Source organism: Ornithorhynchus anatinus, chromosome 9, assembly GCF_004115215.2.
Source record: "Ornithorhynchus anatinus isolate Pmale09 chromosome 9, mOrnAna1.pri.v4, whole genome shotgun sequence".
Taxonomy (NCBI): Eukaryota; Metazoa; Chordata; class Mammalia; order Monotremata; family Ornithorhynchidae; genus Ornithorhynchus; species Ornithorhynchus anatinus.
This window is the reverse complement of record NC_041736.1, coordinates 52,763,546-52,783,321: the sequence shown is the minus strand read 5'-3', so window position 1 is coordinate 52,783,321 and position 19,776 is coordinate 52,763,546. Positions and strand designations below refer to the sequence as shown.

The window sequence follows — 19,776 nt, the reverse complement described above, 5'->3', positions numbered from 1 at the left end:
AGTTACAGTTATTGCTCTGGGATGCGTGTTGGTTTAAAGCCAATTTAAATTCTATAGGATAATGTCTAAAAACGTCCCCTTGCATTCAAAACATTTTGGATTGCCAAACCTGAGGTCACATGGCCATCCTTTGAAACTGAAATAACTTCTCTTGAAAGGGAAAGTTTTAATCTTCAAATGATGGCCTTAATTTAATAGCATCACTCACTACCATTTAAATCACTGCAGTCAAGTCACCTTCATGGTACTCTTCCTAGCTGAATATTTCAAAAGCAGAAATCAGACCAGGACTAAATTTTAAGATGAGCCAGAGATGACTTGAGAGGAATTCGAAATAGCACTTTGATAAACGACGCCACCGGTGAGGAGGATTTAACATTTTAAAGGAAAGAACCTCACTAGACACAGAGCTGAGTAATCACTTACCACTAGACATCAAATAGCTGAATAATGGTTTCTAGCTCACATCCCTGCTAGGAATGGGACTCGGTGACAACAAAGCATTATAAATACAGAAAGGAAAAAACAGGATGAAAAATTTCCAAAGAAGCATGTGAAAGTTATCAAGAGGTAAAGATAACATTTAATTATTAATATCAGAGTCGGTCATTATGACACAAACAGTAATATCGCTGGGTACACATTTCTTAATTAGGTGCTATAAAAATTGATCAGAACCTCCAAATGGGCATAAAAATGTGCACATAGCTTTTTATCTAATTAGCAAGGAATTTTCATAAAGAATAGAGGGGTTTAATTGTGTAATTTAACTTACCATTTAAATATCAAGATCAAACTAGCTGGCAAGTGACTTAATGGGATAAGCCATATTAACATCTAGTGTCAAAGCTTAATTTAACAACAGAATGTCTTCATTATGCAAAAGAGTCAAGCAAAGACTTTCTTTTCTTTCTCCCCCCCTTTTTTTTTTTAAAAAACAAGTCTTTTCCCTATTGTTTCTTCTAAAACAATGAAATCAGCTGCATAGCAGGAACCTGCTGTGACGGGAGGAAAGCACTATTGGCTTTGGCCATCTGACCTCACTGTGACATTGTGGTGCAAGATCTTATAAAACAACAGCCCCCTGTGGAGCCTGGACACAGGATCTTTTGAGAGCTGGTTAATTTTACTTCTGTAGCTAATTAAATGGGAGGGCCCAAAAGTGCCTGAAATGTAAAACCCCTGGGTCTACCTTGCAGCTTTGTTGCTTTAAAAGTACCTGTGGAACCGTTCATAATTTGTCACTTTTCACAGCAACCCAAGAGTCAAACTGAGAGCATTCACTGTCCCCAGGACTAGGTCTGCCCTTCTGTCCTGGCCTCTGCAGCTGTACTTCCCAGGAATGGATTAGAAACATTTAAGCTTATTAGACAGAGAGAGCTCATCCACCCGCATCAAGTTACATGAAGGAGAAAACTTCAAGAATGAATAAATTAATTCCTGGAAAACACAAACAGCCCCTTGGGCACAGTAAGGAAAACATCAACAAGTCAGAGGATACTAGAGAGCAACTGAACAGTTTCAGGATGGCAAGAAGGATAATACCTTTCCCACCAGGAATCTAAAACTGTAAATGACACTGATCCTTTCTAATGGGCACACAAACCGACAAGTAACTCAGCTCAAGTTGCACTCCCAAAAATCATCAATCAGAAAGACTCACCATGAACAAGTCCCGAGCACCAATGTCCATAGCTAGCAGAAATGCTTTTTCAAATCTGTGGTGTCTGCAAGAAAAGGGGGAAGCACAGTATTGGTCAGAGATCGTTTGGAATAAAATAACCCAAACTCTGTTGTTGTTGTTTGAACATATTTACCCTGGGGAAAGTTCATTTTGAAAAATGTGTGCTCAACATTTTAACTCACTTCCATTTCCAACATGTACAATTTCAAATGTACAATTTTAGGCAACTAAAACTAAAACAAGATGAGAGAAAATTAATTCATTTATTATGAACATTTATTGAGTGCTTTTTTTTAATGGTATTTGTTAGGTGCTTACTATGTGCCAAGCAATCTATCGAGCGCTGGGGTAGATACAAGCTAATCAGGTTGGACATGGTCCATGTTGCACATGAGGCTCAAAGTCTTAATTCCCATTTTACAGATAAGGTAAGTGAGGCACAGAGAAGTGAAGTGACTTGGCCCAGGTCACACAGCAGATGAGTGGTGGAGCTGGGATTAGAATGGAGGGCTTTCTGACTCCCAGGCTATGTTGCTTCTTAGTGCTTACTTTGTGTCTACCACTATTACAGGTGCTTGGAAATATACAAGAAAGATAGAATTGAAGAGAGTCTCTGGCCACAAGTAGCTTACAGCAGAGAAACGGCTAACACTTAAACATCAAAGATAAGGAATAGAGTCTTGCTACTGTTCTTTCTCCAAAATCCAATGAGTTAAATATTTACAAATGCTGGGCACTCCCTAACTAATTTTGGTTAGCTAACCAAAATATTAAAGCAGTTAGAAGCTATGAATATACAACATTTCACTAAAATTTCCTCGTACAAACTGCTGAAACTTCAAATTAGCTATGTGCAGGAAATTCTAAATTGTTTGCAAAGATGGCTTCTATAATTAGAAGACATTTCTATATTTTCAGTACTGTATTATTCTGGGAAGTAATCTTGTGACAAGGATTAAAAAGACACTTCATTTCTTAGGGTCTGCCATATAAACTTTAATTGATTCTATCAATTTTATTGGGGCTTGCGATAAGAAGCTTGCAGATGAAGAGCTGAAGTCATGAGGCATTACTATAGCCAAACATAACAAAATTTCCATCAAAATAAACTTGTGATTCAAAGTTTTTTAAATTTAGAATATGTTTTCCGTTTTGTTCTTCCACTTTATTTTGCAGAGAGAAGTAAATTGCAGCACACCTCTGAATAGAACTATAATAATTTGGAAGCTTATAGTGAATCATACTAAAAAAGTCATTATGCCTATTAAAATTGCACTTGTGGCTTTAGAAAAGAATCCAAAGAAATTAAAAACAACTACTCTTCTCTTTCCACCAGGCACTAATGACCTAATGTCCATATAAGTTTACTTAAACGAGAATTTACCAGTGAACAAAAAGAAAAAGAAAAATGCAATTTAAATGGGAAAACTTGAAATACCAGGCTTACAGTGAAAAGTCCTTTCTTTGCCAGCTTTTGGAACAAAAGGGTCCTATAGATATTGGCCATGGACTAAAATTTACTGAGATACAGATGGAAATGGCTTTATCAGAAGATTGTCCCTCCCTCCAGGCTCACATCTTCTCCTGCCTTCAGGACATCTCTACTTGGATGTCCTCCCACCACCTCAAACTCAAGATAGAGCTCCTTATAATAATAATAATAATGTTGGTTCCTGTTAAGCGCTTACTATGTGCACAGCACTGTTCTAAGCGCTGGGGTAGATACAGGGTAATCATATTGTCCCACGTGAGGCTCACAGTCTTCATCCCCCATTTTACAGATGAGGTAACTGAGGCACAGAGAATAATGTTGATATTTGTTAAGCGCTTACTATGTGCAAAGCACTGTTCTAAGCACTGGGGTAGATACAGGGTAATCAGGTTGTCCCACATGAGGCTCACAGTCTTCATTCCCATTTTACAGATGAGGTAACTGAGGCACAGGGAAGTTAAGTGACTTGCTCACAGTCACACAGCTGCCAAGTGGCAGAGCCGGGATTCGAACCCATGACCTCTGACTCCCAAGCCTGTGCTCTTTCCACTGAGCCACGCTGCTTCCCATGTCCCCATGCTGCTTATCTCTTCTTTCAATCCCTGTCCTCTCCCAAACTTTCCTATCACTTTAGATGGCACAACCATCCTTCCCACCTCAAAAGCCCGTAACCTTGGTGTCTTGGTGTCATCCTTGACTCCACTCTCATTCACCCCACATATCCAATCCGCCACCAAATCCTGTCGGTCTCACCTTAACAGCTTTGCCAAGATCCGCCCTTTCCTCTCCATACAAACCGTTACCACGTTAGTACAATCTCACCCTATCCCGACTGGATTACTGCATCGGCATCCTTTCTGACCCCCCCAAACCTCCTGACTTCTCCCCACTTCAGTCCATACTTCACTCCGCTGTCCGGATTATCTTTCTACAGAAACGTTCAGGGTATGTCATCCCACTCCTCAAAAATCTCCAGTGGTTGCCGACCCACCTCCGTATCAAAGAAAAACTCCTCACTATTGGCTTCAAAGCTGCCCATCACCTTGCCCTCTCTTACCTCACCTCCCTTCTCTCCTTCTACATCCTAGGCCGCACACTCTGCTCCTCTGGTGCCGCTAACCTTCTCACTGTACCTTAATCTCGTCTGTCTCGCCGCCGACCCCTGGCCCATGTCCTACCTCTGGCCCGGAACGCCCTCCCTCCTCAAATCCATCAATCACTCTTCCCTCCTTCAAAGTACTGCTGAAGGTGCACCTCTTCCAAGAGGCCTTCCCAGACTAAGTTCCCTTTTCCTCAGCTCCCCCTTCCTTCTGTATCATCTTGACTCACTCCCTTTGCTCTTTCTCCCCTTCCCTGCCTCACAGCACTTACATATATACATATATAAGTACAGTTCCATTTATTTAAATGGATGCCTGTTTGCTTGTTTTGATGTCCATCTCCCCCAGTCTATACTGTAAACCCGATCTGGGCTTGTCTCTCTTTATTGCTGCACTGTACTTTCCAAGTGCTTAGTACAGTAAGAGTTCAAAAAATACAATTGAATGAACTGACAGGCTCCAAACTGTATTTGTTCTCCAAAAAGAGCCAGCTAATTTAGTGGTCACGATTCAAAATTTCCCAAAACATCCAAGTTGGAGAAAAGCAGCATGGCCTGGTGGAAGGAGCATGGGCCCGAGAGTCAGAGGATCTGGGCTGTACTTCCAGCTCTGCCAATTGCTTATTATGTGATCTTGGGCAAGTCAGGACTTCTCTGTGCCTCACTTTCCTCAACTAAAATAAGAATTCTATATCAGTTCTCCCCCTCCTAACACTGAGACCCCCACCACTTAGTATAATGCTTGGCGCATAATAAGCATTTAACAAATGCAATAATAATATTGATTAGCTTTTTCAATGAATAAATCACTCTGACATCGAGCAGTTTGTAACAATCCTTTTGCTAAAAATGTTAAGACAGGGACTCCTTGTAAGAAGCAACATGGTGTGTGGATGGACCATGGGTCTGGGAGTCGGAAGGAGGTCATGGGTTCTAATCCCAGCTCCACCACTTATCTGGTGTGACTAGGATGTCTTGATGCTCACTGTGGGCAGGGAACGTCAGGGGAGCCTGTCAATTCATTCAATTGTATTTATTGAGCTCTTACTGAACTAAGCACTTGGAAAGTACAGTGCAGCAATAAAGAGAGACAAGCCCAGATCAGGCTTACAGTATAGATTGGGGGAGACACACATCAAAATTAGGGCTAGGATGTAGAAGGAGAGAAGGGAGATAAGGTACTTTTCTGTGCCTCAGTTACCTCATCTGTAAAATGGAGAGTGAGACTGTGAGCCCCACAAGGGACAGAGACTGTGCCCAATTCGATTTGCTTCTATCCACCCCAGTGGCTACAAATACCATCATTATTATTATTGTTATTCACTCCAGTGATGATGATGGTACAGTCTCCCATCATAAATGATCAATAAATTTCTGCAGACCTAGGGACCAGAAATTCTGTGAAGGAACTGGTTACTAGAGGTCTTCCCAGTGCCACTCACACTCTCTCATCCCCAAGAGTCAAGTTCCCACTGGAGCTGTTGGTACAAAAGGAGATGGGGCCAGGGTGCAAAAGTTTTGTGTACAGAACCCACTCATGACCAAAGGGACCACAGCAGACTTTTGATACTGTGCCATAGCTCCACGCATCAGCAGGCAGTCGCCTGGATAACTACTTTGGTAGCTACTCTGGTTTTTGCTGTCCACCTTAACCAGCTCTTTACAGGATCCTCACTGAACTTGTCCACCACGGCCAACTCCCTAAGGTGGTTCTTCAGTGAAGCAGCAGTGAGTAGGGGAATGCCTGCTGGGACGGTGCCACCTGGGACAAAGCATCAGTGAGGACACCTTGTGAATCTGAAAGCACACAGTAGGGAGCAAGTGTGAATGTAGTTATGGCAAATCCAGGAAAAACAACATGCCAATTCACATTGGCAGGGGACAGAAGCCAGCCTGGGCCATTGATACTCTTGCACTGGGGCCTCAAGGCACTAGGATGGCCTGGTTAAGACAGAAATAATAATAATGTTGGCATTTGTTAAGCGCTTACTGTGTGCAGAGCACTCTTCTAAGTGCTGGGGTAGATACAGGGTAATCAGATTGTCCCACGTGAGGCTCACCTTAATCCCCATTTTACAGATGAAGTAATTGAGGCACAGAGAAGTTAAGTGACTTGCCCACAATCACACAGCTGACAAGTGGCAGAGCTGGGATTCAAACTCATGACCTCTGACTCCCAAGCCCAGGCTCTTTCCACTGAGCCATGCTGCTTCTCTAAAAAAATGCGCACCTGCCGCTGGGGGACTAAACAGTGTGAGTGAAAAGTACTGAGGGTCCACCAGACTCCCTCTTTTCATTCATTCAATTCAATCGTATTTATTGAGCGCTTACTGTTTGCAGAGCACTCTACTACTAAACGCTTGGGAGAATACAGTATAACTGTCGGTAGACACATTCCCTGCCCACAGTGAGCTTAAAATCTAGAGGGTGAGATGGACAATAATATAAATAATAAATTGTGGATATGTACATGAGTGTGGTAGAGCAGAGGGAGGAGTGAAAAAAGGGTGCAGATTCAAGCAGAAGAGTGACTTACCTCTTTTCCCTCACCTGCCGCTAAAAAAATGCACTTAGATTCAAGCCTGGCAATGAAACTGTTTGAGGATGAGATTCCTCAATACTATTTAGGCAAACAATGGTGCTGAGAGGCAATGTATGAACAGTTGTTTGGGGGGGGGGGGGGGCAGAGCAACTCTTCTAAATATCTCCTACCTCCCCTTGAATTTGCTCCCCTGCTGTGATTATTAACATGTATTGAGCACCTGCTGTGTGTTTATCAATTACCCCATTAACAGAAGTAAGGGAGTGTGCTTGCATTCCTACAGACAAAAACCTCTGTTCAAGAACACCTGGCATCTTGCCACTTACAGTGTCAGTGTTTTCTTTTTCTTCTACTCCAGCTTCCTGAGATTTTCGTTCCATCATTAAAACATATTCCCACTTTCAGTCAACTCTCTAAAGCATCTGGATATATATCGTATGAAATTTTAAAAAACAGTATACCTCACCTGCTTACAGTATGTAGTCATTCATTTGAGCATATTTTATTCTATTTATTCTTATGTCTGTTGGGGTAGATAGGGGGCACTCAATATATTCCTGTTTTACAGGTCAGAAAATGTAGGCCCAGGAGGTGGTCTTCTTAACCTTATCTGATGATCCATCCCTAGCCTGATTCAAACATCTGCGTTTTCTTTACCGCATGAGTGAGTATAAGGGACTGCAGCGTGGTCAAATGAAAAGAGCACAGGGTTGTCAGTAAGGAAACCTAGGCTCTAATTCCAGCCCTGACACTGCCTTCAGGCAGATCACGTAAACTTTCTGTGCCTCAATTTCCTTATCTACAAAATGGGAATGGCATCCCTAATCTTCCTATTAAATCTTGAGCTCTTTGTGACAGGGACTATGCCTGATGTGATTGTCTTCTACCTATCCCAGTGCTTAGCTTTGTGTTCGACACAAAAGTGCATAATAAACACCATAATAATAGCAAAGTGAAGCAGCTAGAGAAAACAAGTCCTGCTTACCATTTCTGCAGTTTACTGTAAGATAATGGTAGAGCTTGGAAGAGATCGAGAGAGACAAGAATAGGGACAATGTCAGGAGGAATATTTAGGCAGATCCAGATATAGCACTAAACCTCTGCAATGGCAAATGCAGGCCCAGAAAAGGCCATCAGCCATTCCCAAGCCTGCGCATATGAGATGTGTCTCCTCAAGCAGGACCTCAGACTCATGTAGCAGTGGTCCAAAGCAGGTCATTCTATTGCATTTTGTGGCATCGCAGAAAATAAAATGACAACCTTCCCCAAACCTGGCACAGCTTCTTAGGAAGAAGATAATGAATTGAATAGTTGAGTTGCAATTATTCTACACTTCACCAGCCATTTTCTTTTTACAGTGTAGGAAAACCTGATTAAATAGTTTTTATATTGCTCCAAATAAGATCGGCTTGACCTGACCACATTGGCAACTCAAGGTAAATGAGCATTTTCCCGATTGATCTCTGTAACAGAATCATGGCTGAAAAACTGCCAGATTGTCTGCTTTACATTAATTTTAGCTTCTTCCTTCAATCAGCAGACATTTTTCAATGTCATTATAGCTATTCTTCATAAAATCATAAAAATCTGGCTATGATTTCTGTCCTGGAAAAATCCCTCAAAGAAATGGTCTTCACAATCAATGGTATTTATTGAGCGCTTACTATGTGGACAGCACTGTACTAAGCACTTGGAAGAATATAGTACAACAGAATTAGCAGACCCGTTCCTGGCCATATGCCTTGATAAAAGGAGTCAATCGATTTCTAGAAAAATGACGGGTACATATGCCATCAGATTTCAACTGGTAAAATATGTTTTGGATTTTCAATATCAGTTTGTTGAATACAACTTTTTACTGGACACCTCTTTGGTATTTAATATTTGATCGTCAATCATATATATTTAGTGCTTTCTGTGTACAAATACTGTTCTAAGCACTTGGGAGAGTGCAAACATAACAGAATTGGTAGACGGTGTTCCTTGCCCACAAGGAGCTTTCAGTCTAGTCTTCCATTATGCTGCAGAAACAATGCTATGATGTACTCACATGGAAAGCGATCTGAAGGACTGCTCGGTTTTTATCTTGGCAGCAGGAAAAAAAAAACCACTAGTACAACTCCTCAGGTGCTTAACTAAACCCTGAAGAATAACATCTGCACCACTGGCTGATTAGATACAAAGTTTCATAGAAGAACAGTGCCATCAAGTAGCATTTACTCATCCCCCTTCTCTAGATCTAGCTCTCCAGAACCTTGGAAGCTATGGAAGGGAGACCCAAATCTCTGCTTCTTCTCGAATCATCTACTTCTAGGAGAAAAATACTTTCCATGTCACACTTGGCCCAACACAGCTTCTAATGTATATTTTTAACATATTTGGGAACTGTGGAAAAGAGAGCAAGGCAGTCACACCAGGATCCTGGCAGAGCCATGAAAGATGCAAACGTATCGCTTCCCCCACAGGGCCGCACCCTTCCTTTGCATAACAGAATACAGATCTGCTCAGAGGGGAGGAATATTTTCCCACTTCTGTTTCAACAGACAATGGGACCTGGCTGCATCCAGTCACCAATCTAAATTAGCCTGTTCTCCAAAAGAGGGGAAATTGGGGCTCAGTGTGAGTGTGCTTTTGTCCTGGAGCTGGCATTCTAAAACTGACCTTAGAGATGAGGACTGATATATAGGACCAACAGACCTAAACAGCAACACATAGACAAAATAAATGGATATCTGCATTATGCACAAGCATTGGTGAGAAAATACATCTTTCCTCAAAATAATTTTATCATTATTTCTGAAGAAAACACTGAAACGCCTATTAACTTATTGCTTTCTTCTAATTCACTAGCTGTCATGACTAGTTGTACATGCTTCTTCAAATCAGGAGATAAGGGAAATCTCTCTTTTAAACCATGAAGTTCATAGTAAATGTGATAGCCAAGAGGAAGATGACCTTCAACATTATAACTTTCAAACAGCGATAAATCACACAGAAGTTCTTTAAATTTCCCAAATGGCAGTACATTCCTTCTCCAGAAAGGTTGTATTTAGTTTTTTAACTTGAGCTACTGGGGCAGCAGGAAATATTAGTATTTTTAAGAATTCCAAAAAACCCAAAGCTTCAATTTATGATCTAAGGCTGAAATCATGATCTTTACTCTATTATTACAACCTCTGGATAAAATACCAGAAGTAAGTGAAGACCAAAAAAAAAATCCACTTCCTTGTGAACAGTGTCATCTCTCATCACTGACACAGAGAAGACTATGGTTTACAATGCCCAATTTTAATTGAATTTCACAATATCATTTCAGATCAGAACTGCAAATAAACATCACCAGCATAAGCAGAGAAAGGACACCTCTTTTTCCCACCCAACTGAAGCTGTGCTAAATAGTCTAAAAAGTAAAAACGAAATTAACCTGGCTATTTTGCAGCTATAAAATATACCTGGAATTGTAGCTTTTTACTGTTCCTGATGGGCTTTCAAGATGCATATAGGCAGAAAGAGCTTCTAATATAACATCTTGTAGTACTGTTATAAGAATTGCAAGCTACATACAACCGAGGTGTACAAAAAATCATCTCGTCATTCTCTGCTGTCTCTTCCATTATATGGTCAATTCCTTGAGAACAAGATTAAACCTTTTATTTCTTTCCTAGGTTCCCCAATCACATAATGCAGTGTTATATACCAGAAGAATACTCTTGATACTGATTTTACTAAAACAGAAAACAAGAGAAAGAGGGGCAAATGTAATTTACAAGGGAGAACCAGTTCTTTAGGCACTAAACATGATTTGATCATATAAATATATCCCATGTGTGGCAATGATAAAAGTGGGCTGCTGCATGATTTTGTCTCACCTAATTCGGGGTCAACAGTGTTTAGGAAATAATCGGCATCACAAAGTCTGTGGCACGAGCAAATATCAGTTGTAAACTATCCTTTTTTTTCATTTTACAAAGGCTATCAGTACTCAAATAGCAGTATCAATCAAGGGTGAGGAGAATTTGAAAATCAATAATTTCAAACAGTAAATGCAGAAAGACAGTAGAAAAATGAATACTGAAAGTAGCCTGCATTCATATCCTACCAAAACTAGAGAAGCAGTGTGGCTCAGAGGAAAGAGCCCGGGCTTGGGAGTCAAAGGTCATGAGTTCGAATCCCAGCTCTGCCACTTGTCAGCTGTGTGACTGTGGGCAAGTCACTTGACTTCTCTGTGCCTCAGTTACCTCATCTGTAAAATGGGGATTAACTGTGAGCCTCATGTGGGACAATCTGATTACCCTGTATCTACCCCAGCGCTTAGAACAACGCTCGGCACATAGTAAGCACTTAAACACCAACATTATTAAAACTAAAATTAAAATGTTCATAGTACTGTCTATAAATTCTCATTAATATTAACCAAAGGCTGCAGTTTGAGAGAAAATGCAACCTATCTGAAATTTCAGGAGACTGAAAGAGCACAGATTCTATGAAAAAAGGATTTCTTTTTTTAAAGACCAGGAACTTATCATAAACAAATTAATTATTATCATTTCACTAAAGGAGGCAAGAAGAAATATCCACTGCATGAAAGCGTCTGTGTCAAAGCATTGAGTTAGAAAATGGAGCATTCCATTAACCAGTAAAGTGGCCATGGAATAAATATACAATTTATGACAAAAAGTTACTTGAATTAGTACAGTTCTCAATATTGAATTTCAAATATGAATTTATGAGTCATGTTCTATAAGGGAGCTGCCTGTGTTTTGGATAAATATTATTTCAGTTATTATGGTATTTGTTAAGCAGTTACAATGTGCCAAGCACAGTACCAAACATTAGGGTAGATACAAGATTATCAGGTTAGACGGCCCCAGTCGCTAAGAAGTGTGGAGTAGGATTTAATCATGAGAAAACTGAGGCACAGAGAAGTTAAGTGACTTGTCCAGGTCTCCCACCTGTCTGCTGTGTGACCTTGGGCAAATCATCTAACTTCTCTTTGCCTCAGTTACTCATCTGTTAAATGGGGATTAAGACTGTGAGCCACATGTCCTCCACCCCAGTGCAGAGTAAGCACTTAAATACCGTTAAAACAAAACAAAAAAACCCCGACAGCAGACAAGTGGCGAAGTCAGGACTAGAACCCAGATCTGGGCTCTTTCCACTAGGTCACATTGCCTTATCAACATTATCTCCATAACTGGATATGAACTCTATGGACTCTATGGACAGAAGCATCGTGTCATCTTCTGCAAGCCACTCAACCTTGCATATCTACAAAAAAGGAATAATAATACCCATACTCTGCCTCATCATGGGACTGTCTTGTTTATGAAAATCACATGTGAATTAATGTAACAGCCTCCTTACTTCTAACTCTCTCTTCTATATATCCTATACGTGACAACACAAATCATCTTTCTGAAGTACTGACCAGCTCCCTTCGTACCCCTCCTCAAAAATCTACAGTGGTTACCAATCCCCTCTTGCATCTGACAAGCTTTTGACTAGAAGACCTAAAACTTTTGTCTCCATCTCCTCATTCATATTGTTGAATGGAACTGGAACTGCCCCCCATCCCCAGTCCAACAGACCACAGATCTCTCCATCTTCAAAAAGCCTTCTAAAATTCCACCTTCTCCAGCAAGCTCTCCACAGCGTGGCTCAGCGGAAAGGGCCTGGGCTTGGGAGTCAGAGGTCATAGGTTCGAATCCCAGGTCCGCCACTTCTCAGCTGTGTGACTATGGGCAAGTCACTTAACTTCTCTGTGCCTCAGTTACCTCATCTGTAAAATGGGGATTAACTGTGAGCCTCAAGTGGGACAACCTGATTACCCTGTATCTACCCCAGCACTTAGAACAGTACTCTGCACATAATAACTGCTTAACAAATACCCAGTTAACTCCCAAATCACATCAATGCACCAGTCACCTCTAGCCCTTACATATGTATAACTCCCCTTAGCATATATGTATATATGTACGCTCCATTATACAGCCGATTTATTTATTCTGATTATCACTCTTTAAAATGTTTGTCTCCTCGATTCCATTAATTAATGCTATTTATTGAGTGCTGAGATGTGATTGGAGTAGAGCTTTGAAGATAGCGAGGTGTGTCAGATACCTAGGGGGAAGGCGCTCCAGGCCAGAGGGAGAACTTGAGCTAGGAGTCAGCGGCAAGAAAGCCAAGAACAAAGTGTCTGGCTTGGACTGTAGTAGATCCGCAAGGTCAAATATTGTTGGTATTTGTTAAGCGCTTACTATGTGCAGAGCACTGTTCTAAGCGCTGGGGTAAACACAGGGGAATCAGGTTGTCCCACGCGGGGCTCACAGTCTTAATCCCCATTTTAATAATGTTGGTATTTGTTAAGCGCTTACTATGTGCCGAGCACTGTTCTAAGCGCTGGGGTAGACATAGGGGAATCAGGTTGTCCCACGTGGGGCTCACAGTCTTAATCCCCATTTTACAGATGAGGGAACTGAGGCATAGAGAAGTTAAGTGACTTGCCCACAGTCACACAGCCGACAAGTGGCAGAGCTGGGATTCGAACTCATGAGCCCTGACTCCAAAGCCCGTGCTCTTTCCACTGAGCCACGCTCCTTCTCCATAGGAGAGGTAGGATGAGGATGAGGTCTACCTCTCCAAATAGGAGAGGTAGACCTATTTGAGTGCCTTGAAGCTGATTTTAAGGAGTTTCTGTTTCATGCAGAGATGGACTGGCAACCATTGGAGGTTTCTGATAAGAGAGGAGATGTAGACAACATTTTTTTTTAGAAAAATGGTTCGGGCAGCAGAGTGAAGTATGGACTGGAGAAGGGAGACGCAGGAGGCAGGAAGGTCAATTGTAATATTTGGTAAGTACTTACTACGCACCAAGTACTGTACTAAGCGCTGGGGTAGATACAGGATAATTAGGTTGGACACAGTCCCTGTCCTACACGGAGCTCAGGATACGATAAGAGCTTAGATTAGCAAAGAAGAAGTCTGAATGGGGAGAGGGGGCCGATTCTAGAGATGCTATGAAGAATATAATAAGTTCCCTAGTGGACAGGGGATGTGTCTCATGCTTGTTGTACTTTTCCAATGCATTGCACCCAGTGGGTGCTCAGTAAGTACCTTTACTTAATAATAATAATAATGTTGGTATTTGTTAAGCGCTTACTATGTGCCGAGCACTGTTCTAAGCGCTGGGGTAGACATAGGGGAATCAGGTTGTCCCACGTGGGGCTCACAGTTTTCATCCCCATTTTACAGATGAGGGAACTGAGGCACAGAGAAGTTAAGTGACTTGCCCACAGTCACACAGCCGACAAGTGGCAGAGCTGGGATTCGAACTCATGAGCCCTGACTCCAAAGCCCGTGCTCTTTCCACTGAGCCACGCTGCTTCTCACAATTAGAAGTATAATACTTCTAATATTATACTAGCCTTAATCTAGAACACTTGCCCAGATCACGATCAACCTCCGTTTCAAAGTCTATTAAAAGTTGATCTCCTACTACATGAACTCTTGCTGCTACGAGAAGCAGCGTGGCTCAGTGGAAAGAGCACGGGCTTTGGAGTCAGGGCTCATGAGTTCGAATCCCAGCTCTGCCACTTGTCGGCTGTGTGACTGTGGGCAAGTCACTTAACTTCTCTGTGCCTCAGTTCCCTCATCTGTAAAATGGGGATTAAGACTGTGAGCCCCACGTGGGACAACCTGATTCCCCTCTGTCTACCCCAGCGCTTAGAACAGTGCTCGGCACATAGTAAGCGCTTAACAAATACCAAAAAAAAAAAAACAAAAAACCTCTTCCCTGCCTTACCGCCTACCAGTGGCACACTGGTTTCCTCGGAACTTCTAGTCATTTCTTTAATTTTATTTCGACTCCGTCAAAATCAACAACTGAAGGGCAGTTAATAATAATAAAAAATATCACTGCTGTGTAATGATCCTTGTTAGCAAAGATTCGGAATGCCCTGAATTTTTTGCAATTCAGATCACTTGAAAACAGAGTTAGAATTATCTCTATAGTTATTCATGTTAGAATACCAGCTGTATTTTCTTTTTCCCATTTCTTTCTTTGGCATGAAAAAATATTTCATTGCTCTAAAACTCTTTCCAATTTATGCCTTGCAGTCAAGGCCTTAGGCCACTAAAATGCAATACTGGATCAGATTAATGGTTTAACAATGGTACCAAAGGATTCTTGGAAGCTCTTCTTTTTTGGTATCTATTTATAAAAAAGCAACCACCTCCCAACTGTTCTTCTCCCTTGTTTCTTGCATAAACCTTTACATTTCCCCACCTCTTACTAGTTAGTAGCTTCTCAACAGTCGGCCTTTATCTTCAAATGCAGACACACTCTGGTATTCTCTCTCTAAAGTACTTCAGGCTACAAACAGATGTTAATTAAAATTGCTGATAACAGCTCATGACACTTGTTGTTTCACACTTACTTCACTCAACCCCCGTCTGCTAAATCCCGCCCCTATTTCAGTAGTTCTCTTTAGCTTTTCTTCCATTCTTGCTGTAGCCCTCTCACTCGGGTGACCAGGGAAAGCTATATTTTATTGAGCAAACCTATTAGTGTGTCTAAACACCAAAGTTAGCTTAGAGCCAGGAAACCTAATGTTGCAGTTATAGTTAAGAATGAGCTGCTTCAATAATGATTAATCCCAACTGTTGATGTGACATTTCAATCAATCAGTGGTATTCATTGAGCACTTAATGTGTGCAGGGCACTGTGCTAATGCTTGGGAGAGTACAATATAACAGACTTGGTCACCTTCCCTGTCCACAACAAGTTTAGTCTAGAAGTAACTAAACCAAACACAGATGTCTCAACCAAACAGTAACGGTTCTTTCCTTAAAAAAATATGCTGAGGAAGAACACTCCAAATATTTCTTGTTAACTTATTCTGTACTTTTTCACCCTATTATTCAGGAATTCTTAATCAGTGACATTTATTCAGTGCTTACTATATGCAGAGCACTGTAACTAAGCGCTTGGGAGAGTGCAATACAGAGTTGGCAGACATGTTCCCCGCCCACAACCAACTTATTCCCAGCCTAAATCTCTCCTGCTTAATTTAAAACTCTTTCCCAACTCACCAACTCTGAAATGCCACTCTCCAACCACAACTTCCTAGGCACCCTTCCCCAGGCAAAAAACTCTTCTCTCCCCTCCCACACAGACCTCTGATCTCTAAACCTCCTCCATTTGGACATCATCCCCACTCTTCCTACTTAGACCTCCTACCTAACTTCTCTTCTTTCGATGAACAAATTCACACCTGAAACACAGCCTTCTCATCAGAATTCAACCCTCTCACTCCCTGTCGATCTCATACCATTCACTCACCAGATACCAATCACTCACTAGTCCTACTCCTGGGGAATGAAGACACCCTGAAAAAAAAGTTTGGAACGGTATCAAAGCAATCCTATTTGAATAGAAAACTCTTAAAATATAGTGGCTTCCATCTGCATCCCAAGGACTTAACTAATTAAGTATAAGATGACTTCTTTTAAAGAGGACTAAAATATCGCCATGTTGGCAGTGATACACAGCAACCTTTAAAAACCAAAATCCCTGTGTAAAGTTGGGAAGCAAAGCTGAGATTTTGCCAGGACCCCTAAGGTTAAACATCGGTTGCTCACAAGAAAGGCCTACTTGTTTGGTAATCGCAGATGGTCAGGGTTATGGTTAAAGAAACTATCCAAACAGCATGGTCTCTGACAGCATTCCCTTTCTCTCAAGCCCAGTTACTGTCAGAGCCCAGAAGAAATGATAATGCACAGGGAAATATTCTACTTGTTGACTTGCCACCACCCTGTCCTGAAGCACTAGAATCTCTGCCATAAATCTCTATCCCAACCACTCACCAGACTCAATTCTACTTATATGGGAACTTTAATGAGGTAATAACATCTGGAGATCAGAGCCTACAGGTAATTTGCTGAATATTTTAATTTGGCCGCCTGGGGGCAAGCAAAGTTGGATTTTGGTGAACTCTTTATTTCCTCAGAAGAGAAAGGCAGAGCCTGGGGATTCCAAATTACAATCTGAAAAACGTTTTCATATTGCATGGACTCAACTTTTGCAAGTTTTATGTAAAGACAGAAACCAAAGTATGAATCGTCTGTTGGTGTATAAATTCCATCTATGAGAGCCTTTGGGTACTTTCTTTGAGAGTTGTTAAATACAGCATCTTTCAGATCTGCAACATTAATAAATGCTGCTTAATAAATTACTTCTCGTATTTCCTCTTCATGTACTTATTCAGACTCCAACAGGGGGGAAAATCTTCTAACAAAGCAGGGACTCACATATAGTTTATAAATTGTTCATGAGTGTCCACAAGCCTGTATCATAACATCTCTTTAAATAGCCCCTGTGTATGTGTACCATGCCCTTCTCTAAAAGTTTGTACATTATTGTATCAACATCGTATTTTCAATAGGTACCCTCATTATGCAGCTTTAGTGTCTCAGCTGAGGGAATTTACAGCCCTGGAGTGCAAGGTCACATACCAACGTATTTATTTTATACACGTCCTTACCATTTATCAGTTCTCGTTAGCTGTAAACTCAAATTAACGTACCAGCTACTCGTTCAATAAACATTCCCAATACGTCTTTACTATTCACGGCACCCAGTTTGAAAAGAGATGTACTTCCTGTCAGAAAGGATGAAAGGGCCATCAGTCAGGGCCAGCGCAGGACCCCGGGGTCAAGAACTGCCTTGATGGATGCCTTCTGGGAAGTACCATGCTTACAGCTGCAGTTCATTCTTTACAACACTGGCCTTTCACTCGGCCCCCAAGAATGGCATTCACTGAATGAGAGTGAAACAGATAGGGAGGGAGGAGGAGAGTGAGGGGGCACATCGGTTCTGAATAGACGACACAACATGGGTGTCGCTAGAAAACAAACAAGTCAATTTTATGCATTGGGAATTCAGAGTACAGCTAATGCATGCAGGCGGGGAGCAAAGAAACGTCACGATTTGTCGGTGTGAGGTCAAACATAACTGGTAACATAGATAGGAACAACAGCATCCCAACTTTTACACTTCACCTACTGGCTAAATTTCGTCAGCATCTCTCATCTCTCCTAGGAGGAAGAGCCTGCAGTAGGGCTAGAATAAATGAAGCCGGACCCTGATGTCGAGGGATAGCCCTCGATGTTGGAAGACTTCAGGCCCCGGCGAAGACAACTTGGGGGGTGTGCCCCCCTCGTCTCCCTACAGCTACCCAGTTAGATCAATCTGCATATTATACTCCCGGAGTATATCTTTACAGCATTCTAAATGTTGCAGAGCATTTAAATTTGGGGATAATTGAGATGAAAAGAACCTTCTGCTTGTATTGCAAGTGGCTATTTACATGTTTTTCCAGCATCTTGAATGTTCAGGTATAAGGAATTTTTACTGCATTTCCTCCCTGCAGTTCCTAGTGCCTCTTGGCCCTGAAGTCATAGGCTCACAGCATAAGAGAATGAAAAGGGACCTTGAGAAAGTCATTTGGTCCAGCTCCCTGCTTTGAGAAAGGTGAGTAACTACAGCCAACCATGGATGACTCTTCTTTCCTTAGAAATCTACAGAGATGGAGACTCCAGTCAGTCTTCCAATAGTATTTACTGAGTGCTTATTCTGTGCAGAACACTGAACAAAGCAATTGGGAGAGTAAAATATAACAATACCATAAACACAATCTCTGCCCACAGTGATCTTATAGTCCAAGTCTTTCTTCTCAGTTCATTCCAGTGTTTTCTCCCCTCATTAATCAGGAAATTAATCCTTTTTCTCTTGCTTTAATTTACAACAATTTCTCAACTCACCATCTCTGAAACGCCACTCCAATCACAACCTGGTAGCCTGACATCTCACCCGCACCCTTCCCCGCACAAAATTATCTTACCCAACCAGAGACTTCTAATCTCTAGGTCTCTAGAGAAGCAGGGTGGACTAGTGGAAAGAGCACGGGCCTGGGGGTCAGAGGACCTGGATTTTAATCCCAGCTCTGCCATTTGCCTGCTGTATAACTGTGGACAAGACATTTAACTTCTCTGTGCCTCGGTTTCCTCATTGGTAAAATAGGGATTCAATAACTATGAGTCCTACTTAGACCCTGAGCTCTACGTGGAACAGGGACTGTGTCTGATCTGATTATCTGATTACTGTGCTTACTACAGTGCTTGGCAAATAGTAAGTGCTTAACAAGTGCCTCCATTTGGCCATCGTCCCCATCGTCTCCACTTCTACCAAACTAATCTTGATGACAAATTTACACCCTAAACACTGTTTCCCAATGAAATTAAACTCTCACTCCATGCCCCCCGTTAATCTCATACCACCAACTCCCAGCCCATAATCATCGTAGAGTATGCTTCCCCTGCTCCTTTGCTTGGGCCACAGATCTCTTTTGGTGTAAAACCAAGGACCAGTCCAGCTTCAGCCACTTCAAATCCCTCGTCACTTCCTATAAATTTAGCCCTCTCTTCTGCTCAGCAGTGTTATTTTCTATGCCCACTGCCCTGACCAACTACTCTAGACCTTTATCTCTTTCCTAAAGCCTTCAAGGATCTTGTATGACTTTCTACTTCTGTCCAAACTTCTCAAATGGGCTGTACGCATTCAGTGCCTCCACTTCTCTCTTCCACCCGACTTTCTGATCCTCTACTCTGATTTCCTTCTCTTCTGTCTACTAAGAGCGCTCTCTGCAGTCTCCAGTGACTTCCCTCTTGCCTAACAATAATAATAATAAGCATCTATTAAGCAATTACTTTAGGCCAAGTACAAAATAGGTCAGATACAATCCCTCCCCTTCATCGGACTCGGGGTCTAATTAGGAGAGAGAAGTGGTAATAATAATAATGTTGGTATTTAAGCGCTTACTATGTGCAGAGCACTGTTCTAAGCACTGGGGTAGATACAGGGTAATCAGGTTGTCCCACGTGAGGCTCACAGTTAATCCCCA

The 19,776-nt window shown here is 41.7% G+C and overlaps 1 protein-coding gene across 7 annotated transcripts in view; it reads right to left on the bottom strand.

Annotated features, from left to right (window-relative positions):
- Positions 1 to 19,776, bottom strand: part of LOC100082296 (WD repeat containing planar cell polarity effector) — a 193,954-nt gene that overhangs the window by 70,438 nt on the left and 103,740 nt on the right. For all 7 annotated transcript variants that reach the window (XM_029072178.2, XM_029072180.1, XM_029072177.2 and 4 more), the window contains one exon: positions 1,664 to 1,727. In XM_029072178.2, coding sequence (XP_028928011.1) covers positions 1,664 to 1,727 — 64 coding nt within the window. The remainder of the gene's footprint in view (positions 1 to 1,663; positions 1,728 to 19,776) is intronic.